This window comes from Rhinolophus sinicus, linkage group LG02, assembly GCF_036562045.2.
Source record: "Rhinolophus sinicus isolate RSC01 linkage group LG02, ASM3656204v1, whole genome shotgun sequence".
Taxonomy (NCBI): domain Eukaryota; kingdom Metazoa; phylum Chordata; class Mammalia; order Chiroptera; family Rhinolophidae; genus Rhinolophus; species Rhinolophus sinicus.
Genome location: NC_133752.1, coordinates 46,023,347 through 46,050,779, shown reverse-complemented (window position 1 = coordinate 46,050,779; position 27,433 = coordinate 46,023,347). Strand labels below are relative to the sequence as shown.

Sequence of the window (27,433 nt, the reverse complement as noted above, 5' to 3'; positions counted from 1 at the left end):
TTTGATTACATAATCCATTTTCTTTTAATTTGAAAGTTAAGCCATGTTCTGTGCCAATCAAAAAGAGGGAAATGCAAGTTTAAGTTTGATCCATTTATTATTGTTGCCAATTATGAGTCTATTCTCCCAGTTCTGTGCTGTAAGTCCCACTGATGCTTTTTTACTTGAAGCACGTGTCCACTTCTAGTTTCCTTGTGCTGAAATGTTTGGTTTTGTAATGTGAGGTACCTCTCAGGAAACAGAGTGGTAAGGTGTAAAAATGAAATGTTGGAGTGACATTTCTTACACCACGTGAAAGTCATTGTGAAACACCACTAGAGATAGTCTTTCCTTATATTTAGAGAGCTTACAGTTTCTATTTTATGTACAATAGAAAAAGGAAATGTGCATTATTTAAAATTTAAGTGTAATTAAAAATAAAAATATATCTTAAATATTTATAGTACAAATGTTGCAAAGCTTTCATATGAGCCACACAATCTTAGAAATTATTGTAAAACTGCTTTTGTTCTTTTTCTCCGTTTTCCATACGGTCGATTGCTAAGATATTTCTCTTTCTGTATTGTATGACATTAGCCTTCAGTTAAAGAACAATGGTAATAAAAGAGGACTGCCAGAGCTTCAAAAGGTGATATGAAAGAAAAAAAGATAATTAGAAAAAGCACAAGTCCGAACATTAAAATTCTGATTAATATTAGATGAAATTAACTTAGCCTGGTAAATCAACTTTCAAAAGCACTTATTGTCCTTCAATTTTTATATCCAATAATTGCATCAAACCTAATATTGATCTTTCGCTTTAAAATTGCCATGAAACGCTCAGGAAAGACCCTAAAAGAAAGACACATGAAAATAATTAGGAAATTAATATTAAGTGCATTTGTAAGATATCGTCTCTTAAAATACTTGTTTATCATGTATCATGTCCATGTTCACTTTAAACAAGATTAAGAACTTTAACTCACTGTCATTACTGCATGTTATTCCCAGTTAAATCCATTTTCTTTTCAAAAGGAAAAGGAAGGAGGTTTAACATTCTTTAGGGTAGAAGTGATTTGAAATATTCAGTTTTTTTTTCTTTTTCTTTTTTTAAAAAATTTATTGGGGTGACAATTGTTAGTAAAATTACATAGATTTCAGGTGTACAATTCTGTATTACATCATCTATAAATCCCATTGTGTGTTCACCACCCAGAGTCAGTTCTCCTTCCATCACCATATATTTGATCCCCCTTACCCTCATCTCCCACCCTCCACCCCCTTTGAAATATTCAGTTTTTGAAATAAATATATGCCTATATTTTTCAAAAGAGCTAAGAGAGGAGGTAAATAGAACTGAATCATTGAGATGCTAAAGTCTTTTTTTAAAAAAAGAACCTGACATTGGAAAAGCAGTGAGAAAAGGAACTAATTTTATACTGTATAATCCAGAATATTATTAAAATGTTCCACTAAGAGACTAGGGAAGTAGAATTGCTAAAAGAAATTGCAGACAACAGACTTGGCTTTGAGTAGAATGCTGAAAAAGTTATTTAACTGTTGATTTTAAATTCCTCATATGTAAATGGGAAAATTAACACCTACCACACAGTGTTCTTTGAAGAATCAATGTGTTAATATAAAATACCTTAAACAGTGATAGACTCATAATAGGTCTAATGTTTTTCCCCACCCTATACTTAAAAATAGCGAGGAACTTATCACATTCCAATGAGTCTGAGAGAAACTAAACAGAATATGTAAGTCAGTGTAACTATATATAGACATTGGCCGAGATGGCATTAAAATAAAGTTTCAAAATTGCGCACCGAACATTCATGGTCAGGGCAATGATAATGATAGGGTAATTATAAAAATAATAGTGGTATGTAACATTTGTCAAATATTTATAGTGTATTAAATACTTTAAGTGCATTATTTTATTTATTCTTCACAGCCCTATAAAGTCTTATTATTGTCTCCATGTGACAGATAAAGAAACTAAGCTTCAAAGAAGTTAAATAACATTCATGTTCAGACTGTAAGCATGTCACACAAACATAGCTTGATCTAATTTGAGTCTTTATGTTAAAAGTCTAGGAAATAGAATTAATTTATTCAATCAGCAAACATTTTGGTGCCTCCTATGTGTTCACCAACTCTTCAAAGCGTAGGGGACATAGTGATTAAAAAACAGGCCCAATCCCTTCCCTCAGAGTTACATTCTATAGGACAGTAATCACTGAGTGCTTACGTAGGTGATGTGACAAGTAAAATGCTAAACACTTCACAAGTTTTAACTCGGATTTTACTCACCAAGGAGATCCTTGGGATTTATTATCTAAACCTCTAAGGAATAGTCAACCACAATTACCAGAAGAAGGGGCTAAAAAACCTGACACATGTCACTTATGCTTTAGATCTCTTGAATTTTTTTCAGTCAGTGACTCTTATTTAAAGTATGCTCTTTGAACCAACTCTCTGAGGCAGTTGTCCGTTGACATACAGGTTTCTGGATCCCAGCTCAAACCTCCTATATTAAAATCTCGAGAGGTAAGATCCAGGAATCTATTTTTTAAATCGACTTCCCAGGTGATCCTGATACCAGTACCACGTTGGACAAGCCTGATTTAAAGGACTGGCAGGAAGAGGTGTTTTTTGGTTTTGTTTTGTTTTTTAACCTAAGGCACCTACCTCTTCATTTTCCCCTCATCACAGCTTTCCCAAAGGAGTAATGAAGCAATGTGTTATGATGAGGCATTCTTTAAACCAATGGTTTCCAATCTTGTCTGTACACTAGTATTACCAGCAAAGTTGTATCATTTAGGGACCTGGCCCCACTCCAGACCAAATAAATCAGAATCTTGGGGAGTAGGTCTCAGGCATTAGCATTTTTAAAACTCCCAGGTGAATTCCAAAGTGCACCAAAGTTGAAAGCTACTGCTCTAAATAAATATATATTCTAAATCCAAATAAACGCATATTCTAAATCTGAATATGCATACAAATCACTCGTGGATCTCATTAAAATGCAAATTCTGACTCAGGAGATCAGGAGATTCTGCATGTCTAACAAACTCCCAAGTGATGCTGATGCTACTGGTCCATGGACCACAGCTGAAGTAGCAAGGCTCAAGAATCTCTAAAATTATAAAATATTATTTAGCAATTCCCATGCTTCGGTGTGATTTTGCACAAAATAAGAGCTCACGGATTATCTGTTACATATTTAAATGAATATCTAAAACCTACCTGTGGACTCCTCCAATATCATTATTCTATGATTCCATTATGTAGTAATATTTAAAAACTGTCCTTCATAAGCATTCATTTATAACATAAGACTTCCAGAAATATATACATTTCTTTCTTAAAAAAAAAACAAAAAACTTAAAAACTTGTGGAAATTATTCAGTTCATTTACCCAACTGCTATATCAATCTTGCTTTAATGATTAACAAATGCAGTTTAAAAATTGATGGATTCTTTAAGCCTATTATTTTTTATTAACTTAATTCCACTTAATTGTACTTTCTAAAAATTTGGTTTTAACCTGAGTAAAAACATGTAATAGATAAATATTTATAACACTGACAAACATAACTGCTGCTTACCTTTCCGCCACTGTTAAGACGGATATAGAACGTGGAACAAAAATCATTTTCTGCTCTTTCAGGATCCCATTCATCAGCTGGTTCACCACTTCCTCAGGTTCCAGGGTGGGTCCCAAACTGAAATCAGAAGCAGTCTTCAGAAACAAATCATTTCAGTGAGGCATCAGCTTTAGTTTAGTGCTAAACAAATAAATTACCATACGAACCATGAAAGAACTGACTTACAGCATCTAGCCCATCATAGTGCTCAAAAATGGTAGCTACTTTAGCATTAAAACAATTACAACAACAGCAACAACCATTTAGTTATTGCTTATCATGTACTGCACACTGTACTAAACATTCTACACAGATTATCTCACTGAGGTTTTCCAACAACCCTACGAAGGAGAGACTATACTCTCTATTATGCAAATGAGAAACATAGAAATAACTAGGACTCAAAAATAATTTAGCTGGATTAAAACTGACAAATTCACTTTTAAATCTTTAGAAATCTTGGGAAAGAAGTTAGATACCATTCTAGTAGTTTTATTAAATACTAAAACTTTTTAGTGAACATTTTCTAAAGTGTCAGAGGAATTAAAATATAGGAACGTGCCCGGCTCTAGGTTCTTGATCACCATATGGAACCCTATATTGTGTTTGATTATCTAATGTTATCAATTTATTACTAGGTCTTGATTTAATTTTCAACTTTGTTACTTAGTTTCATGTTACATCTTCGCTGTGTAATCACCCTGGTATGTCCACTACTGAGTAGCAGGTGGTCCCTAAAATGTGTCCTTTGTTATTTGGGTGTTAGAATAAGTGCTCTAAGGATAGAGTTGCACAAGAGTTGGCCCCGAATTTTTAACATTTTACTAATGACTTGGAAAAAAAGACACATAATTAAATACACTCATGAAATCTGCCAATGTCGCCAAACTATTTGGGTGGTTAACATTTTGGGGAGGCAGATTTTCAATGGTGTCACTAGCTAAAAGAAGTGAGACAAAAAGAATTATATGAGATTTCTTAGGAACAAATACAGAATTGTTCATTTAGAAAAAATATATGCAGTAAAGTAAAAGTGGGACAACTGAGCAGTGTAGCCTTGTACTTAAAAGTGAGTATGGTAAGTGGATTCATGAAGGAGAGAGAGCAGAGCATAAAATATATATGATATGATATTTCATTCTCAGCATAGGTCAGTCATTTATTAGAATGCCGTGTTCACCCCTGGACCCTGAAGCAAAAGTATTATATATGCAAAGTTTTGAGATGTGACAGGTGAGGAAATATAATAACGAAAGTGATGGCTTTTGGCCCAATGGCTGTAAAAATGAAAGGCAATGGAAGCCTGAAGAAGACTAAGTTATGTGTCAGCCTGTGGCATAGGCAGGTAACGGGTGCCAAGGAGGATGGATCTAGAAACTGAAGGATGCCTGTGCCTTGAAAAGTGTTCAGAGGGAAACTCACTGTCTAGCATACTGCTACTCAACATTCCCAAGCTCCATGAGAGCTCACAAATGCCTGTCTACACAGGACAGCACACTCCCTTATTCACACTGTGGCCTTGCTAACCTACCAACCCAATGGGGCTATACTGACTGAACTCTTCTTAGTGTACTTGATCTCTTTACCTAAAACAGTCTTAGCCCCTGTCCGAGGAATTTCATTAAATTTCATGGTTATCCAATCATTTTTAAAAGACCAAAAGGAAAGGCTTTCAGAAAATTATTCGGCTTTGTTACAATTATTGGCAGCATAAAATCTTAACTATTAAAAGGTCGGTATGTGGAATTTTTTTTTCTGATAGTCTAATGTAAATAAGAGTTTTAAATCCTATTAGACAAACATTCATAATGGATTTTGTGGAAAATATCCAAAAACACTTGGGGCTACTGTGTTGGGGAGCAGAATGAGAATACATGTGGGAGCATAGGAATACTTAGAAAGAAAGAGTATTTTCAGATAGAAGGACTGTGTTTGATTATGTAACTTTACACTTAAGTAGCTGAATAATTTGGGGGAAGATATTTCTACTTTTTAAAGTTCTGGTTTTTGTTTTTGTGTTTAATCTGAAAAATGAGGATAATGCAGTGGTATACTGGTAAATGTTTAACAACAGACTTTAAAGGGGACAAAACTACCAGTTTTGTAGCATTTTCCAATTTCTATGGTTAAATACTCATTTCTTGGTGTACCAACATGGTGTCACTGAATAAGTGTAATCTATCTTCAGTCCACTGGTTAATATGATGATTAAATGGGAAATGTACATATAAGTACTTTATACAGTTATACTATCAAATTGTTACTCATCACCTTCTCATATAATACCTTTTTATGGTAGTGGCCAATAAAAAATGATATCTTTCTGTAGCACATTGAAAAACTAAATTTTTAGAGCAAATAGATTTTGCTATATACAGAGAGTGCCAAAAAAATGTATACACATTTTGGGCAAGGAAAAAAACTGTATTAATTATACTCAACATATACCAATAACAAAAGTGAATACAAATCACGTTTGACTTCTGCAGTTACAAGAGGTTCTCAAAGTGGTTACCATCAGCATAATTTTAATAGTTTTTTCCTTTCTTAAAATGTGTATACTTTTTTTGGCACCCTCTGTAAACATTTTAAAAGGATGTTCAACAAAAATAATTCTTGGTTGTCAAAAAATTAATGAGAACATCCAATTACACTTAATGTTAATAAAATCAGATTATGCTGCATTATTTATATCACTAATTGGACAGAGATAACTTATATGAGAGAAAAACATTTCATTAAAAATTGTTCATATACCTAACAATAGAGTCCCAAAATACATGAAACAAAAATTGACAGAATTGAAGGAGGACATGAACAGTTTAAAATAAAAGTTTGAGACATTCATCCCACTTTTAATGATTGAACGACTAGACAAAAGATCAACCAGGAAACAGAAGACTTGAAAAAACAGCATAAATCAACTAAACCTAACAACATCTATAGAACACTCTTTGCAACAACAGCAGAACACATATTCTTCTCAAGGGCACAAGGAATATTCTCCAGGACAGTTCATATGTTAGACTACAAAAGAAAAGTATTGTTAAATTTAAAAAGATTGAAATCATACAAAGTATGTTCTCCAACCATGATAGAATGAAATTAGAAATCAGTAACAGAAAAAAAACTGGAAAATTCAGAAATATGTGGGAATTAACTAATGGGACAAAGAAAAGAAATCACAGGAAATTAGAAAATACTTTGAAATGAATGAAAAAACATAAGATACAAAATTTATGAGATGCAGCAAAACCATTGCTCAGAGGGAAATTTATAGCTATCAGTGCCTACATGAAAAAAGATCTCAAATCAATAAACTAACTTTCCACCTTAAGAATTAGAAAAAAGAACAAACTAAACCTAAAGCAAACAAAATGAAGGAAACAGTAAGATTAAAGCAGAGATAAATAAAATAGAGAAAAGAATCAATGAAACCCAAAGTTAACTCTTTGAAAAGATCAACAAAATAAATAAATCTTTAGCTAGACTAAGAAAAAGAGAAGACTCAAACTAATAAAATCAGGAATGAAAGTGAGAACATTAGTACAAACCTTACAGAAATAGAAATGATTATAAGAGAATACTATGAAAAAGTATATTCCAAAAATTAGATATCCTAGGTGCAATGTACAAATTCCTAGGACTACACAAAGCACCAAAACTGACTCAAGAAGAAATAGAAAATCTGAGTAGACCTTTAACAAGAGATTGAAACAGTAATCAAAAAACTCCCATCAAAGAAAAGCCCAGGACCAGATGGCTTCATGTTTAAAGAATTAACATCAGTCTTTTTCAAAGTCTTTCAAAAAAATAAGAGGAGAGCATACTTTCTAACTCATTCTAGGAGGCCACAGTACCGTTACTAAAGCCAGACTAAGATATCATTAGAAAATTACATACCAATATCTCTTATGAATATACCGTGTTTCCCCGAAAATAAGACCCTAACCGGAAAATAAGCCCTAGCATGATTTTTCAGGATGACATCCCCTGACCATAAGCCCTAATGCGTCTTTTGGAGCAAAAATTAATATAAGAAACGGTCTTATTTTCAGGGAAAGACAGTAGATGCATATATTCTCAACAAAGTACTATCAAACCAAATCCAGCATCATATTAAAAGATCATATGCTATGGCCAAGTGAGATTTATTCCAGGAATGCAAGATGGTTCACCATATAAAAATCAACCAATGTATTATATCATATTAATAGAATGAAGGAAAGCCCCATATGGTCATTTCAACAGGCTCAGAAAAAACATTTGACAAAATCCAATACCCTTTCATGAAAACAAAACAAAACACTTGACAAACAACATAAGAGAACTTCCTTAACTTGATTTTTATAAGCAGGTGTATAATGTAGTCTGATGTGTATAAGCAGACTGGAGTAGAGAAGATAACAGGACTTATTAAATATGAAAAATAATTGTCAGCCTTTCTAATAATCAAAGATACATTAATGTAACATAGAAGTACTGTTTTTTCCCCCTATCATATTGGCAAAGATTAAAAGTGTGCTAATATTCAAAGCCTGCAAAGGTGAGAGGAATGGACACTTTATACCCTGCTGGTGGGAGGATAAATTAGGGCAATGCTTCTGGAGGGCAATCTAAAAATTCTATCAAAAGTAAATAAGTTCTTATTTTATGATCCAGCAGTTCTATTTCCAAAACAAAACAAAATAAATAAATAACAAAATGGTTGGGGAAGTGAGTAAATACACACATATATACATATAGGTACATATGTACACCTACATATGAATATATAAACACATAACACATATTTGTATATGTATACATGCACACACCAACAAGGGTATGTATTTATTACAATAGTGAAAGATCAGCAATCTAAATACCCATCAATGGAGAAGTCATACATCCAAAGGTTGCTGGGCTAACTTTAAAATGAATAAGGTAAGGGAGCTCTGTACACCCTGTTTCCCCGAAAATAAGACCAGCTCTTATATTAAGGTTTGCTCCAAAAGATGCATTAGGGCTTATGTCCAGGGGATGTCAGCCTGAAAAATCATGCTAGGGCTTATTTTCCGGTTAGGTATCATTTTTGGGGAAACACAATATATCAACACAGAAAGGTGAAAACAGTATATTGTTAAGTCAAAAAGCACAGCTTATAGAATAGCATGATGTTTCCATGTACCCGAAAAAGAAATGCATTAAATTAAGAAGTATAGTCTCTTAAATTGGAAAGTTATAACTGGAAATCTAATTTTTCAGTAAAATGGTTATCTCCGGGATAGCAACATCTTTGTAGGGGCTTTTCTGTATATTATTTAAATTTTGTTTATAATCATAATTATTAGAAAAGCAATAGAGATCTTGCCAGTGAAACAGTTAATATGCATTTAAAAAATGATGATTCTCAGGAGAAAAAAAAACAACTTCAGTTAAAATTTTGTTAAAAAAATAAAGCTAGGCATAGTAGGGCATTTGGAGGCAGGGACCTGGTAGGAATTTCAGTCTGCCCCTTTGGGGCTGTGTGAACTTGGGCAATTTTCTTAACTCCTCCCAGTTTCAGTTTAATCCATAAAATGAGTACAGTAAAATTTATCTTGCAAAATTGTTGCAAGGATTAGGGCAGGTGTAGGCAGACTATAATCTGGGACCAAATGTAGCCCTCCTGGAGTAGAGCTTAGAGGTAATTTACGTAAGGTAAAGCACCTAGTAGAGCACCTGGCCTTCAATACATGCTTTTAATAAAACAATCTCTTGTTTTAACAAAAATAACTCCTAGCTGTTAAAAAAAAATTACACAGGACACCTGATTAAACTTAATTCCAATAAATTCAGATGATGATGTGTTATAACCTTTACAGTAAACCAGTTTCTTTGCAGTGTGTTAGATATGTAAATATAAGAACCAACAAACTACATCTTTGGTGTGCTTTAAAAGAGAATTTAAGTTCCAGTAATAATATGGTACCAATTATTTTGAATCAGTCATTTAGAGGTCAGTTCAATTTTCTTCTTTCAGAAAGGCTGTCCTCTGTGTAAAAAGGAAAGTTTGGTCTGAATCTCAGTTCTGCTAGTTACTGGCAAGTTACTTGACCTTGCTAAGCAAAGTATTATTGTGAGGTTTAAGAAAACTACTACATATTTTATTTAGTGCCCAAAATACAAACTAGAACAAGATCTTCTGTCCTCTAACTAGAAGAACTAAGTTTCTATATTAAAACCAACTTAACCTCTGGCATCCATTCTTGTATCAGCTTATCTTCAAAGGCGTTCATGTGGCAGGACCAAGCCCCAGACCCTTCCTTAGCCCAGTTATATTCCTGCGACTTGCCTAGAATTATGCCAGCTTCCCTTTACACTTTCTCCGTACAGCAAATTTCCCAGTTGCTTTTTAATTTACCAGTAGACCTTTGCCAGGAGAGGGCACTCCTGCCCACATGAAGGTTAGCTTTGTGCAGCCTGTCCTGGGGCAAGGGTAAAAAATTCAATTATAATTAAAAAAAAAATGTGGTGTCTGTTTTTAACAGCTGAAAGACAGTCTGAGTGAAAAACCTGACTCAAACATATTCTTTTAGTATCTAAATCCTAAAAATAATGAAGGAAATTGGCAAATTTTATCCTTGGGGATGGTACTCACATTTTCCTTTGATACCCCCTTTCAGTTTTAGTGAAGTTTTTGCATTAATTCATTTTTATGGAGATATAATTGACATACGACATTGTGTAAGTTTAAAATGTACAATGTGTTGATTTGATAGACTTACATATTGCAATATGATTACCACCTTAGCATTAGCTAACACTTCTATCACCTCACATAATTATTTCTTTTTTGTGGCGGAAGCAGCTAAGATCTAGCTTCTTAGCAGCTTTGAAGTCTGTAATACAGTACTGTCATAATCACTATGCTGAGGGAAGTAAGTAGTTTACTTATTGCTTCCAGAACCCTAAGTGTAATATATGCCAGTTATATAAAATTTAGACATTTAATCTGTCCAGGGATATATCTAGAAGGATGTTCATCAAAATGTTAAGAGTAGTTTCCACTGGGTAGAAGGTTTTAAGACATTTTTAAAAGAAAATTTCTTATTTGTATTGTTCTGTATGTTGGAATTACAAAGTATATATCACATTTACAAAGACATTATTCCCAAAACAGTTAACATTCAAAATTAACCTCAGAGCAGATTCTTATGAGTTTATTTTTTAACCAAGGAAAGACCATGGTCTGCTCTCATTTTGGAAGATAATCTCTAGAGTACCAATGGAGAATGTTTTTCACACTGTGGTCCTGGGTTCTTTCTATCAGAATTACCTCTGATGCTTGTTAAACACACACAGTTCCAAGTCTGCATCCCCACCACTATCTTGTCCCGACCACCGCCAGTAAGTCAACATCTTTGGGGGTAGGGCCCCTACCTGGTTCCCAAGCACTCCTGGTGAAAGGTATTATACTTTAGTCTAAGAACCAGTGATTAGGGGAAGGAAAAAAAGGACGATTAGCAAGTTCACCTGTGTCATTCATGTTTACATTTATGTACATTCTCTCCCTCCTTTGTTTTTCCACCTGTTTTCCCACAATCTACAGAAGCTGAAACTGAGATGAATGAAGGGCATGGATATCAGATGTTTTTTTTGTTTTTTAAATTATTTAATTATTTTTCAGTTATAGTTGACATTCAATATTATTTTATATTAGTTTCAGAATATCAGGTGTTTTAAGGATTAAAATACTCAGGAAAACCCAAAGAATGGCTCATATTCACACAATCACCAATCCTTGTATCTCCGTTTCTGTCTCAACTTACCTGGTACTTGGGTTTTTGATGAAGCCAGTGTTAATGAAATTAGGGCAGAGACATGATGTTTTGATTCCAGTTCTTTCTAAGGCAGCCAGTTCTTCAGTCAAAGCTCTATGAAATCCAACAGCAGCAAACTTGCTTGAACTGAAAATAAACAGGTCACAAAATAATTCAAGAAAGCTGCCACATCTATTTAATTCAGATGTCTGTTTTCTTTAGGTAAGTGTGGTCCTCTGTCAAGCAGCACAGATAGCACCTGAATCTCAAGGCCCGGCCCAGACCTACTGAGTAAGAATCTGCATTCTAGGAGCTTCTCAGGTAACTTTATAGGCACATTAAAGTCAAAGAAGCACTGATGTAGAACATTTACTGTATCTCAACATCATTTGTCAGAGTGACAACTGAGTAGGTGTAAATGTCTTTTAGGAAAATTGGTAGGGTATTTGTTTTGTTGTTGTTTTCATAAAACTTAATAACACAGTAGGCTGCTCATTATTTATTATGCTCATAAAATTCATTGGAAAATTCTCCTGGATAAATCCTATTCTTCCTTTAAGTCTCAGCTTGACTTCCTCAAAGAAGCTTTTCCTGACCCCTAGTCTAAATTATTTTCCCATTATATGGTAATCTGCAGTTTTCCATGACAGCACATCTTGAATTTCTAATGAAATATTCAGTCGGGTGAATTTTTTCAATGTCTGTCCCTCATACCTTTACTATAAGCTCCATGACTATTTTGGTTTCCAGTGAATCCCCATGGCCCGGCACAGTGCTTGGCCTGTAATAGGTGTTTAATAAATATTTCTCAAATTAATGAATTAAAATGCAAAGCAATTCTTATTGTCATAGCTCCTTCATTTGGAAAGAGAAGGGAAATTAATCGTATTTTAAGTGGACATTACTTTTCCAATTAGGGTTTTGTTTTTTTTAAAAACTTTATTGAGATATAAATTCACATACCATATAATTTACCCATTTAAAGTGTAGAATTCAATGTTTTTGGAATATTACATTATTAATGTTTTAAAAATTGCGTGAAAAATATATAACATAAAATTTGCAATTTTAACCATTTTTAAATGTGCAATTCAGTGGCATTAATTACCAGACAGATTGTTTTTCCATTAAGTTAGTGCAAAAGTAATTGCAGCTTAAAAGGTTAAAAATAAATGCAAAAATCGCAATTACTTTTGAACCAATCTAATATAAATCTTTATGGATTAGCAAGTATACAAAGCAACTAAAATTCTTTCCAATTAGCCTGTGCTTTGGAAAATACAAAGCTGTTGAAAGGAAAGTTCTCTTTCACCTTTTTCTTTTGATTTTTTTTAGAATTTTTATTTTTTATTGGGGAACAGTGTGTCCCTCCGGGACCCATCAGCTCCAAGTCAAGTAGCCGTTCTCAATCCAGTTGTGGAGGGTGTAGCTCAGCCCCAAATCAAGCTGCAAATGTCTTCAATCTAGTTGTAGAGGGCACACCTCACTGGCCCATGTGGGAATCGAACTGGCGACCTTGGCACTATGAGCACCGTGCTCCAACCAACTGAGCCAACTGGCCGCGCCCTTTCTTTCTTTTTAAAGCTTAGGCATATATTGAAGGCTTAAAAGAAAGATTGCTATAATAGGTTCAATTATATAAAATGTAAATTTGTACTTTGTAAACTAAAACAAATATAATCATATCTAAGGTTGATTACTATAAGCCAGACACTGTCCTCAGTTATTCAGATTCATCGTTTCATTTAATCCTTACAACTCCATGAAACAGATATTATGATGATCCCCATTTACCAAAAAGGAAACTGAGGTACAGGAGGGTTATAGAACTTGCCCACAGACACAAAACAGAGTGGTAGAATCAGGCTTTAAATCTGGGCAGTTAACTAGGCCTCTATATGTTATACTCTAAACTTTACTGGCTCCCAACCTAGTGAAGAGGCAAATAAACTAGTAAAGCATTTGCAACATGCATATAAGACAAGGGTAAGGGTTGTCTTATATGGTAACTTTTGTAAATGAGTAACACAATACTCTAATGGATAAATGGCTAAAAGACATTAGCAGAAAATTTATAAAATAAAAAATATTGAGGGCCCGCCAGTGGCTCAGGTGGTTGCAGCACCCTGCTCCTAACGCCGAAGGCCGCCAGTTAGATTCCCACATGGGCCAGTGATCTGTGGCCTCTACAGCTAAGATTGTGAACAACAGCTCTCCCTGGAGCTGGGCTGCCAGGAGCAGCCGGAGGTTGGTGTGAGCTGCTGTGGGCTACTGAGAGCTGCCAGGAGTGGCCAGTGGCCAGCGTGAGTGGCCGGCAGCCAACATGAGTAGCTGGCAGCCAGCGTGAGTGGCTGGTAACCGGCGAGAGCTGCCGTGCGCTGCCGACCAATGACCGGCGACCGACTACTTTGGGCGGGGGGAGCGCGAGGCTCATCATAATACCAGCATGGGACAGGGAGCTGTGTCCTACACAACTAGACTGAGAAACAACGGCTTGAACTGGAGTGAGGTGGGGAGGTGGAAGAAGGGCAGGGGGAATAAAATACCACTAGGCCCAGATTTAACAATATATAAATATATAAATATAAAAATATATATAAATATAAAAATGTTTTATTTCATGAGTAATTAATGTTAATTACAAAGTAAAACAAGATAGAATTTTTGCCTAGCAGTAATGGTAAGGATATAAGGACATTTTTATTTGTTTGAGTGATTTTTCAATGTACAAGTTATTTTTATTTTATATAATTGAATTAGCAATCTTTTCGTTTTAAGTCTTCAACATGTCTAAACTTAAAAAGGAAAAATGAGAGAGAACGTTCCACAGCTTTCTATTTTCCAAAGCACAGGTTAATTGGCAGCCTTTCTTGGAAGGCAATTTGGCAAAAGGTATCAAGTTCATTAAAGTACGCCATGCTCTTAGATCCAGTAATTACTCTTTTAAGTACTCATCTCAAGGAAATAATCATGTTTTTAAAGATTGATTCAAAGATAGTCTCTAGGATACATAGTTCATGAAGGCAAATAGAAACAAAACAATATATTATTTATTTATTTGTTTGTTTGTTCATTTATCTGAGGTAACATTGGTTTATAACATATAAGTTTCAGGTGTAGAACACTATCATTCAATATCTATATATACTACACGTTGCTCACCACCAAAGTCTTGTTTCTATCTATCACCATACACTTGACCCCATTTACCTGTTTTGCCTTCCCTCTGCCCTACTTCCCCTCTGGTAACTACCAATGTGTTGTCTGTCTCAATGAGTTTATTTTCTGTTTATTTTGTTGTTGTTGTTGTTTGTGGAAACAATTATAAATATCTGTAGTGGACAGCTGTTGGTTTTGCTCATCGGCATTCATATTCCCTTATTCTGGTAATGTCCTCCTGATTTTGCTGGGTAACACCCCTTCTTCCCCCACCCATACAAGTGGTTGGATCCAAGCCAGTCTAGTTAGAGTGAACTCTAGAACTAGAATGTTTGAAGGCATTATTAGGAAGTCATGCTTTTCCCCCACCTGCTGGACTTGGAGTTGAATGGATATTACTCTGGAACTGCTGGTAGCTACTACCTAGGGCGTTTGGAGGCAAGGACCTGGTAGGAATTCCAGTCTGCCCCCCTTGGGACCTGTGTGACCATGTTCTTAACTCCTCCCAGTTTCAGTTTGTCCATAAAATCGGCATCGTAAAGTTTATCTTGCAGAATTATAAGGATTTAGGACAGGTGTAAGGGAAAGAGAGCCTCCCTGAGACTTGAATTTACAGAAGCAAACAATTCCTCTTTTGGCCTGGGGAAGTTTAAGTTTTGTGTTCCTTGCAACTGAAAAGAGTCCAGATGAATAAATTACCCAACATTAATGGATAAATTAAATAGTGGCATATATAGTACACTGGCATACCATTCAGGAATTCAAAATGATGTTGCACATATATGTTTATTAACATACAAAAACATACATTTAAAATTTTAAAAAGCAAGATTTGTATGTAGATTTTTTTCAATGCATGACTATATATCTGCATTTAAAATGTCCTAAAAAATTATAGCAAATGCATATCATGGTTATTGCTGCATGGTGAGATTATCAGTAAATTTTCTTTTACTAAAGTGTATTTTCTGATTTTTCTTAAGTGAGTCAAAAGTGCAGGAATATACTAAAACTTATGATTAATGATCTTGAGCAGTGAAAACAATTTTATATTTTTGAACTTCAGAGTGAATTTATTTTTAGATATACATGAAAAATAAAAGTGGGTTTTTTTCTACACTTTGTAACATTACATCAAATTTCTTATTCTTAATAATCTAATATTTCTGATTCCAAATTATTCTTTTAAATAACATTTCATTACAAGCTAATGATCAGGACTTAGTTTTGCCACATCTTCCCATACTGCTAACTTTCATGCTTATAAATTGGCTATTTGAGTTGGCAAGATACATCCGCCAGAGTTTTGTGACACCAAATTATTTTTAAAATCAGGATACTTTTGGACAAAATACTTAGCAAGCAGCAAAATAATAGTCAAAAGGTTAACCTTTCTCACTGTGAATTCAGTTCTTTCATCTTGCATTTTTTTCACATTAATCATTGAAACTACTGAACTATAATTCCAACAGCAACTGAAATATTTTATTTTTTTCTAACATAGGTGATTAGAGCTGTAATAGACTCTTGTTACAGCTGCAGCAACTCAGGACACTAATAGCTGAGGTCTGAGTTACAGGGGGAAAAAAAACCAGGTTATTCTAGGTCCCCTTTTATTTCATTCTAACAAAAAGAAGCCAGAGCATATATGATTAATTCCATCAGGGCAAAGCATTCTGGAAGCTAAAATGAGAGGTGCGACCTTACCATGTTGTGTGAACATAGGGAAGTGGAATTGGAACATAATACCAACGAATTGGAACATTAACACCCTGTTGTTAAACACTTGCAGGATTCCAGATTCTATGCTAATGCATTACATCATATGATTTAAACATTAGAGCATCCTGATGAGTTAGTTTGTTGCTATTCTTAGCTTATGTTATAGATATAATGTACAGAGAAGTTGAGTAACTTCTCAAAGGTCAGTCACAAAGTTACTAAGTGATTGAGTAAACATTCATAACATCATTATTCATAGTAATACAATCCCGGAAACAACCCAAATGTTCATTAACAGTAGTATGGATACTAAATTATTAGCTAGTCACGTGATGCAGTACTATACAGGGATGCAAACGATTAAATTACACTTATCAACAACAACATGGATAAACATCACAAAATAGTGTGATTCCATGTACATAAAGATAAAAAATAGACAAAATTAATCAATGGTGTTATAAGTTAATATAGAAGCTACCTTCGGGAAAGAAAGAGGGATTGGTGAATGGGAAGAGTTTATTTTATTTTTTTTGACCTGCACGGTAAATAGATGTGTCTACTTTGCAGTAATTCATTGAGCTGTGCACTCATGATTTCTGCATTTTCATAAATGTATTCTGCATTTTTATTAAATGTATGTTACATGTCAGTAAAAAGTTTATGTTTTAAAAAGCAGCACTTCAGTTTAATTGCCCAGTTGTGAATAACAATTGCTTTCTACTGGGAGAAGTCTTCAGTGAATCTATGTGGAAGTCAGACCATTGATCAGATAGATGCTGAGCAAAAACCAGAGAGTCGACTGAATTGAAGATAGTTGTCAGTAAAGATCACAGACTTCAACAACTCAGGCCAGTGATAGCTGGAAGTGCACAAACCACTTGTGTAGTTGCAACCCTCCCTTTTAGCCCAAATGGCATGTTTGTGTGAATTAGAAAAGGCCACCCCTATTGTCAAGCTAATTGACTGCCATCTTCTGGAAAATCATTCAAGTCTAAAAGGACCCGAATGTGAACAGTGCACCTTAGAATTGTGTAGTGCACAGTCTGCACAACTGGGTATGTCGTTCCTGCTTTGACAATACTCCATGACAATCTTTACTTCTGTTGAAAGCACTATCACTGAGCACCAAAATAAATTTGTTTCTCACACAAAGTCTGTTCTCTCTTGGTTTTCATTGCTAACAACAGTAGGATAGAATCAAATCATAATCAAGAGCTACAGTGTTTACTACAGCCAGGGAGGGAGCAAGCGTGACAGGGTTCACAGTCCTGTAGAATTCTCTAATCCTCTTTGATTACCTGGGGACTAAGCCAGAACTGAGCAGGGCAGTGGACTGTCATGTGGTAGCCTAGCAGCAGCACCTGCAACTATCTTTCATCAAGGAAGTGAAATAAGTGCCAAACTGATTTAGCCCTTGATGGCTAGAGGATAACTGCCTAACTTCAATTGGCTCTGAAAGAGGTAAAATACAATCTGGATGCTATAGGTCGAGTCTGTTTTGTGACTGCTTCAGCAGTTATTTCATTCTTTTTTTTTTTTTTAAAGACACTCAAACCATGTCTATATTTATTTTTAAAACTATTATAAAACAAATATATATTAAGAAAGAACGCAAAGAAGAAAGAACACAGATGAACAAAAAGATCAAATAAAAATTATTTTTCTTGCTATTACCTAAGACTAACCATTCTCCAGGTGTGGTTAGAGTAAATGGTTTGGTATATATCCTTGCAAACTTTTAAAATGCAAGATTTTATATATATGTATATACACATATATATAGCCAAAAAAATGTATGCACATTTTAAGAAAGGAAAAAATATAAATATATACCAATAACAAAAGATGAAGACAAGTCACATTTGACTTCTGCAATTATAAGAGATGCTCACAGTGGTTACCATCGGCGTTCAAACACTTCTGATTACGGCGAACTACCACTTGAGCAACATTGACCAAAGAGTTAACATCTGTTACAATGTGTATACATTTTTTTGGCACCCCCAATATATACCCACCCATCTATAGCTACATATGCAACTATATATTGTTTCTAGAATTTAGATACGTAATTCTAAAAGAGCACAATGGTAGAAAACAAAAGAGCATTATTTGCATGCATGTTTATTTGCATAATCATAGTTCAACCTTTTAAGAGTTATTATTTGCAAAAACATACAAACGGCCAAGAACTGTTAGGGTATATGCAACCCGTTAAGATCACCTTGGCGACGGTGGCCTCACTGATCAATTCTTTATAGCATATAGTGGAGCACACCATTACTGAGCTCTGCTTGCTATATAGTAAGTTCTATTATTATAATAGCATGGGTTTTATAATGGATAACTAGTATAAATATTTTTACAACTTTTCCATTGTTTGGATACTTTTAATGTTTAGAATCCCACATTACACTCTCTCTCTGTCTTTACACTGTTTCGTTTCCACAACATTACTTTATTAAAAATTATTAATATTAACTTCTGTTCGTGGTACAAAAATAGTGCTCTTGTTTTGTAATTCCTTGCTGCTAAAAGGGATGAGAAATGTTTTAAGTAGTTGGTTTCTAATTGTATAATTTTCCTGCAGCCACCTTTAGAACAGTCAACATAGGTGATGATTGATGGTTGATACTGCTGTTGCACAAGAGACTCTGTGTAACTTCCTGCCTATTTCAGCAACTTCAACTCATTAACGGTAGTGCTCATGGGACAGGGTAAGAAACCACACACAGGTTAAGCATAGGAACCAATGAAGGAAACACATGTTCACTTACCAATAAGTCACTAAAAAGGGGGTCACGGTATGCCCAGCTGCTGAAGCCACGGTGACAATATGGCCATGATTACACTTCATCATCTCTGGAAGAAATGCCTTTGTAGTCTAGATATAGTTTTCATTAAAAGAGAAAAAAATATAGTTATTTCTGATTCACAGACCAATTGGGAATATTTTGAAACAAATGTATATTTTGTTAATATTGTTCCTGGCATAAATGAAAAAAACCTAGATTAACTGCCAAATGACTGGCTAGGATGCCAAAATTAGAAAAATTAAGCTAAATAATGGATACTGAAAATTTTGAGAATCCATTTCATTCCAACTGTGAACTCGTGTCCACCTTTTGTCATTGATGTCTTCTATTATCTCATACATTGAATAGGTATAATCTAGGGTTATCAAAAGGATTTACATTTAATGTGAAATTGTTAGAAAATAGTTTGGTTATGTCATCAAAATACTGAAGTGAACAACAATCTTCTAGTAGTCACTGAATATTCATGCAATAAATACTTATTGAGCACATACTATGTGATGGGGATTCAGAAGCAAGTAAGACAATATCCTACATTCTAATCAAGGTAGAAAGATAGGCAAACTCGTAAGTCATAAAAATACAAAGACAGATGTCAGTAACTTGGGAATGTTAACACAATACTGCATTTTCACCATCTAACTCCAACATTCTTTTGAGATTACTCATCCTAAACTTACATCCAAAAACAAAAACAAAAAAAACTCTATGGAACCCTTTTAGGAACTGGTTATTTGGCAATGTTTAGACTCTTTTAAATCTTTCTCTCTCTCTCTTTCTCCCGATAGATAGATAGATAGATAGATAGATAGATAGATAGATAGATAGATAGACAAGATCTTGAATGGTGAACTTCATAATAAAGTTTGCAACTTTGGGGCCAGGATATAATAGCAGGCCTGGGTCTCATAAGAACCCGAAAGCAAACTGGGTTCACCTTTTATAGAATCACAGATGACTCAGAGGGTCCCTAATCCCTACTTCATCTCTAAATAGGATCACACAGAATTGTGAGGCTCTAGCTTAGAATTAAAACATACATAACACCTTACGTTTATTATTTATTAAATTATTATTATTAATTTTTCTGAGGGGGGAGGAAGAATAATGGATGAGATTTGGTGGTAGCATGAAAAATGATCTCTTTGTATGTTTTCCCTGATACTGAAGAAAACTTTAGTATTGAGTTGATATGTCCTTATGTCTACTGAAAGCTCCACCTCAAACTTAATCTTTGAGTCTCACAGAAGGGAACATTTTTGTAAAGAAATCATACTTACCCAGAAATGTGCAAGTACATTAACTTCAAATGTCTTTTCAATCTGAGCATCTTGGGTAGCAAACAAATCCGATGGATAGACCACACCAGCATTATTTATTAAAATACTAACATTTCCAACTTCTGCCTTCACCTTTAATAATAAGAAAAATATCTGTATGATTAAGAAGTATGAGGGTAGGTTTCCATGCAATGACTGTTAAAGTATCTGGTTTTTTATTAGCTATGCGCAAAAAGTAGTTTTGAATCTACGTGCCAACATGGAAAAAAAGAACCTTTTAATTTTAGGTACTGAATTTCAAAACAGCTCTGCCTGTAAGTTTGCTTGGTAGAAATTTCTTTTGCAATTTAGTCTCGTGACTTTGCTCTATTGATTACAGCTCAAGAGTCATTTAGCTAACATAAACAGAACCAGTGATAAACTGCATTTCATTTTTTAAATACTTCTTCAAAAGGTAGGCAAAAAAAAGTAAAGGTAAAATTAATTGTCCAATTAATAGGGACTATTATGGGAAACTATGTAAAAACTAATTTTTTTTTAAACTATGTAAAACTAATTACAACATTAAGCTGGCTAGATCTTCTATTTATTATTTTTGATCATTCCATTCTATTGCTCACTGACCTTTCTTCATCAGGAGGCAGTGGGCTTAAGGGCTAGCAATACAAGAATATCTTATTCAATAGTCAATAATATGGTAATAAGTATATATAGTACCAGGTGAGTATTAGATTAGACAGGGGGATTATGTCTTAAATTATATAAATGTCTAACCACTGTGCTATACACCTGAAATTAATATAATATTGAATGTCAACTGTAATTGAAAAATTGAAAAAGGTGGGGGGAGATAAAGGGGAATAAGAGGCTCAAATGTCCAGGTATAAAACAAATAAGTCATGGGGATGTAATGTACAGCATATGGAACATAGTCAATAATATTGTGATAGCATGGTACAGTGTCAGATGGTGGGTGGACTTATCATGGTGATCACTGCTTTAGGTATATAAGTATGAATAACTATGGTGCACCCCTAAAACTAATATAATATTGTATGCTAGCTATATTTTAATAAAAATATTTTTTAAAAATATCTCATCCAATATATTTATGGTTCTTTGAGTAACTAAGCTTCTTGGTGGATGAACCGTAGAGTTACAATGCATTTAGTTATACATTGTGCTCCAAATAAAAGCTGGTTTCTCTTAATAGAGTTATCATTATTTAGAGAGTGCTGCGTGCGGTGTGTTGGGGGACTACAGAAGAGGTGGCAAGTAGTCTATTAAAAACGTTCACATATATAAGTGCTATGCATTTTACACGATTTCATTATCACATTTAATTCTCACAATTCTATGACTTAGCAACTCAGTATGCTCCTTTCAAAGACGAGGAACATGAAACATAAAACCGCTAACTTTCTTGCCAAAGTTCACATGGCTTTAAAAGTCACATGGAACTGGCACTGTTCCAGATTTTCTGACCTCAGAGCTGGTTAGGCCTCCCACAGTAAATAGGAAGAGCCCAAGACAAGTCTCAAACCTGAAAGAGCAAGGAAGCCAGGAGGGGATGGCCGACCAACCTCCCAGCAAGACATCAATGTGCCATTGGGAAGGCTCCTTGGCCAGAACTGAATTTCATCAGGTTGTATTTAAATGATTCAAGAGTCAAGCTGAAACTGTGGTTCAGAATAATGCCCCTAAGTTATTGAGAAAAGCAGATATTTTATGTGGTTGAGTTGATGAAGCTGCTGTCATACCTTCAAATTGACATGAATCAAAATATAAATCAGTTCTATATTGCCACAGTATTTGCCTAGACCCTCTTCACCCTTCCTTCATACTTGAGCTCCCCATCATCACCTGTTGTCTCCCCAGGATGTGAATGTCTGTTTTCTACATTTCTTAATAATGAAAGCAAGCTGAGCATTTAACTGTTTAGGTGGCATAAAATTGTCTTGAGACCCTAATAGCCACATCTAAATAGCTACTTCAAAATATCTGATAATCATATCTCATTGTGTATACCGTTTAAGCCTATAGTTAGTTAATCTTGGAAGAATTTCAGTAAAAACACTATAGTTAAAATATATGGAATAGCTTCAAATAATAATATTATCTTTTCCAGAAAAGCCTATTCCCAGATGAGTCTGGAAATGAATGTTTTCCATTTAGGTAACTAAGGATGTTGGGCTAGTAAATCTCAATAGTGGCTAATAACAAAATTATATAGACAATATGGGTTGTTCTATTATAATACTAATAATTAATTCTTACAAAGTGACTACTGACTGCCAGGTACTGTTCTAAGAACTTTATATCATTAATTCACTTAATCCTCATAACAGCCCTATGAGGTAGGGACTGTTAAGATCCCCATTTTATAATCGAGGAAAGTTAAGGACAAGAGAGGTTAGGTAACTTGCCCAAGGTGATATAGCTACTAGTAATGAGAAGAGTACTCATCTCTACGAAGAGAATAATTGTTAATGTAAGTAAAATAGTTACTGTTAAATGCAGGTGTTTCTTACATCTTGGCCTTCATCTTACTGTACGCCTTCCAGGAAAGGCATTTCCCACCACTGGGCTGGGTAATTTCTACTAATTCTTTTGATTTAGCTCAGGTCTCACCAACAATTGAGGCATCAGTTTGAAACAAAAGATTACAATTTAAAAACAGCAAATAAACATGTCCCCAAATCTAAAATTCCCTAAAAATTAAGAGGTTCTCAAGTCTGGCTGAATCAGAATCTTTATACTGTACTGAATCAGAATATCGAGGGTTGAGGTCCAACATGTGAATTTTAAGGAATTTGCCCAGGTAATTCTGCTGACCTGGCTGGTATTACCGCATTTAGTATGTATGAGCGTGTTGAGAGTGAAAACCCATTTTATATAGCACATCTCAGTTGTATGCAGAACAGGCAAATAACGCTGTATAGAAATAGATGTATCTATGATCAAAACCTGGCAAACAGGTTTATCCAAACTTCCTAACCCAATTCTTTGACTGAGCTTCAGAAGACCCTGTCAGGGACCCGCGGGATCATCCAAGGATTTCCCTGTGTCAGAGTCAAATGGGAGAAGTGCAGGTGAGCAGGGTACTAAACATGCAGATTCCTGGGCCCAGCCCTCTACCTACTGAATGAAAACCTCCAGGGTGCCTATTTTTTAACAAGCTCCCTGGAAGATTCCAGAACACACTAAAGCTGGGGAACCTCAGTTCCAGGTTCTAGTTCTGGGTCTGCCACTATCTAGCTGTACAACTTTGGGGAAATCACAAAATTTCTGTTAGCTTGTCTGGATCATGACTGGGTCATCTCCAAACCCCTCCCAGCTCTGATGTGATTGATTCTAACCAAATGTAAAATTTCACCTTCTTCGCAGAGTTGTAAATATCTTCTCGGTTACTGCAGTCTACCACAAAGGCATAAGCCTTTGCACCCAGTTTCCTGCATTCAGCAGCTGTTTCTTCAATTCCGTGCTAGGAAAAGCAACAAAGAGGGCCAGGAAAACAAAATAAGTGATGTGAGCAAATTATATCAACAGCTGAAAATAATTAAGAGTAGTCAGATTCTTTTAAATTAGGATTGGACAAGAATTTAACTGACACATTTCTGACGAGGATACAGGCACATATTGTTCTCAGTATTTTGACAAACTTCTTTTCTTTGGAACTGAACTTAAAGCAGGCTTTATAAAAGAAGATAAAAATCTTAAACTACTAGTTTTGTATCCATGAATTTTACATTGTAAATGTATGTATGTATGAGTATGTATGTGTGTGCATTCCGCATCAGGTTTTTTTAAATAAAAATCACATTAAGCTTTTATTCTGTGTCACTAAAAGCTATTCACGGGCATCAGTTTTCTGGCTGCAAAATAAGGAGTTAACGACAATTCATTCATTCATTCACTCACTTACTCCTCCAACATTTTAATGTGTAGGTCATATTAACGGTGTTTAGAAAGGTCCCGGGGACACAAATATGAGTCAAAATCCTGACCTCAGTGGGCTCATCGTGTAGTAGAAAGAAACATAAATAAATATAATATTTAGGTAGGACCATATGAAATTGTCATTGTTTTAGAACAAAAGATTGAATATTAGCAGTTTTGTATGGTTCAAACTAATAGAGTGGTAAGTATAATAATGGAGCTCTAGAGAGAGAGTTATGGGGACATAGAGAATGGATATGCAATATAATTGTAGAAGAAGAGGTTACCTGAGTCAGGTCTTAAGGATGAGTAGAACAGCCATGCAAAAAGAGGCAGGGCACGCCAGGCAGAATGTAAGCAAAGGGCCAGACAGGAGAAAGGTTCTATGGGGAAGCACTAGGCGATTGGTGTTGGTGGGTCCTCAAGACCAGTGGCAGTCCAAATGAAAATATATGTCATATTAAATGTGCGTTACTTGGCATATACCATGTGCCAGACACTGTGCTAAATGCTTTGTGTTCATTACTTGGTATAATCCTCCCAGCCCTCTAAGATCAGTACCGTTCATCCATTTTGCAGAAAAGGACCCTGAAGCTGTAGGAAGTTACCCAGGAAATTGGGTAAGTAGTCTGTGAAGAAACAGAAAGCTGAGATGAGCCTGACCACACCACTATACCAGACATTCACCACCTTGACCACACCAGACTAGGCTGGGCCTCGTTTATATCTTTCATTGCACATGTAATTATTTAATGTCCATTTTCCTTACTAGAGTAAGGGCATAGGACCCTATTTCCTTTATGTCACTGTGTTCTTAATATCTAGGCAACAGATACTCAAATAGGATTTGTTGATTGCTATCTTGATCACTTTCTCGCTGGGTTAGCTGTCATTTAACTTTACATGCCATGAATTCTTGTTTATATCATTGGATGTTAACTAATGTGTAAGGTGTGGTGTTTCAGGCCACCAGGTGCTATCCAGAAAACTCCCTGTACATCAACCACTGGCCAAACATAAGATTCTAAGTCCTCCTCTCTTCCTTAAGCTTACACCTATTCTGATAAAAATTACACTGAAGATTTTTTTTCACTAAAATATGATTTAAAAAAGTACTCTTGGAAATTAGTATGGCATAGTAATGTTGCTTTCTGTTGGGTATCTTTTAAATCCACTTGTCTCAGTGATGGCAAGTAGGACTTTTTTCTTATTAGGTACAAACCTCTTACTCTGTTCATATACTAGCTAAAACTTTTTGCTTATGATTAAGATAGAGGGATCAGTGAAATCAAGTTCAGGAGGGGATTACAAATTATTTTCAGGGCAAAAGTGAGTAAATTTTCAATGTCAACTGGGCAGTAACTGAGAATCATATTATCATCTAGGTCTGTTTATCACGTGATCGATCATACACACATTAATTAATCCGTATTCCCCCACCCCCTTACGTCTGTAAAATGGCAACAGTAATTTTTTTCTACCTACTTTACAGAGATGCTGTAAGAGGTCGTTGCCTGCAAAATGTATACATGTCTACAGATGAAAGTTACCAGAAAGTAAAACATAGTAAGATTATTACCTTATTTATATCCCACAGAACCAATTTGCTTTTAAGTTTGGCAAATTCATAGGCAGTCAGTCTCCCGATCCCATGTCCAGCGCCAGTAATCAGGACGATTTCTCCGGTGACTGACTTTTTCTTCTTAGGAATAAAAAGCTTCAGGAAAGACTCTAAGATGCAGATGATCAGCAAGGGCAGAAGCAGGAGGCAGCTCAGAAAGAACTGCATCGTTTTTGTTCTTGCGAGGATTGGGTACGTTTTACCAATCACTAAATTGCTTCCGGGGAGTTGTTCCGTCCAACACTAGCAAGAATAAAAGAAAAAGCAAGGAAAGGCTCCTTTATCCAAGAGAAACAAACAACTCTGAAACCGTTCCTTCCGCTGGGCTGGGCTTGGTCAGGTCCTTCGCAATTGGCTCAGATTGCAGCGCGGGGCGACTGCTCGCTGGCTCAGTCATCTGGGGAGGGACAAAGTCCGGAGGGAAGCAGAGCTGCCTAGTTTTGGTTTGCGTTGCCCACACCAGCTGCGCTGCCAAGTGGTGTTTCACCCACTTTCTTCTGATCTCGTGAGCTGACCTCAGAGGGTTGCCGCTTTTTTCCCCCTAAACTGGATAAATTCCTCTTAAAGTTACAAGTTTTTCACTGAGTGTCCGCAGTCCAGATGCGTGTTAAAACCTGACGGCTGCCCATCACCAGTTACGTGATGCAGATGGAGTTCCTGCGTTAACTGAACCTGGGGAGGCCGCCAGTTGTTCTGTCCCAGCTGAGAAACAACCTCACATCACATTTTCGTTTGAGCTAAGCACGGTTTTTGGAGGACAGAGGAAGTTTAGTCCTTTCAGGGACAATGATAATCAAGACCCAGGAAATACCTGATCATATTAAAGGGGATTGTTTCCACCAGGAAGAGCACCATATTTGGATAACTTTTTCACTCAACCTATTAGAATTTGTGAAAAAAACGTATTACCCTTTCGTAATTGTATATTTATCCAGCTTAATAAGTCACTGCCTATAGAATGGATAATAAGGTAGAAAGAAAATCACCTTTATCTAAAGATTATTTAATGAATTTTTGGTTTAGTAGCCTGTGTATGAGTATGTAACTATTCCATATAAAACTGGTGATTTTAAAAAATCCTACTGATTGGTTATTGAAAAAAAAAAAAAAAAAAGACCCAACTGCGCTTGTGTGAAGTAAGAGTCTAATAATTGTCTATTGTATGTATTTTCTTCAATTCAGGTCTTGACAGTAATTGAATTGGGGCTTTTTGTAAGACACTGCAGTGCTTGGAAAGGGACTTTTGTCATGTGTATTTAAGAGGCGAGAAGAGCACAAGCAATGGAAGTTCACGAATAATTTATATTCACTCTTCCCTCTTACTTAAGCACTCCTACACTATTATAGGGGGTGAAGAGAGAGTGATAGTCCTGCAAAAGTAGAACTCCACTATGTAGTTCTTGAGTATTCTGAATCTCATCTGCAACTCTTTCTTACGGCCCCCAAATCCAAGTTTACAATAGTACAAACTGTGTAT

General features: G+C 35.3%; 1 protein-coding gene across 1 annotated transcript; it reads right to left on the bottom strand.

The window, feature by feature from the left end:
• On the bottom strand, positions 1–26,268 carry HSD17B11 (hydroxysteroid 17-beta dehydrogenase 11). Its single transcript, XM_019731258.2, has 7 exons — positions 25,915–26,268; positions 23,773–23,880; positions 20,397–20,528; positions 19,078–19,184; positions 11,426–11,563; positions 3,594–3,710; positions 1–831 (listed from the first exon to the last, which is right to left on the bottom strand). The coding sequence occupies exons 1-7, from the start codon at positions 26,122–26,124 to the stop codon at positions 750–752; spliced, it is 894 nt and encodes a 297-aa protein (XP_019586817.1). The 5' UTR covers positions 26,125–26,268; the 3' UTR covers positions 1–749.
• Between the last annotated feature and the right edge of the window lie 1,165 nt (positions 26,269–27,433).

Coding starts and splice junctions, on each gene's coding strand:
- HSD17B11 (XM_019731258.2), bottom strand. CDS start 26,124: ATGCAGTTCTTTCTGAGCTGCCTCCTGCTTCTGCCCTTGCTGATCATC. Junction 19,185..20,396: donor ATGTACTTGCACATTTCTGG/GTAAGTATGATT, acceptor AACTATATCTAG/ACTACAAAGGCATTTCTTCC. Junction 11,564..19,077: donor CCCTTTTTAGTGACTTATTG/GTAAGTGAACAT, acceptor GTTTATTTTCAG/TTCAAGCAAGTTTGCTGCTG.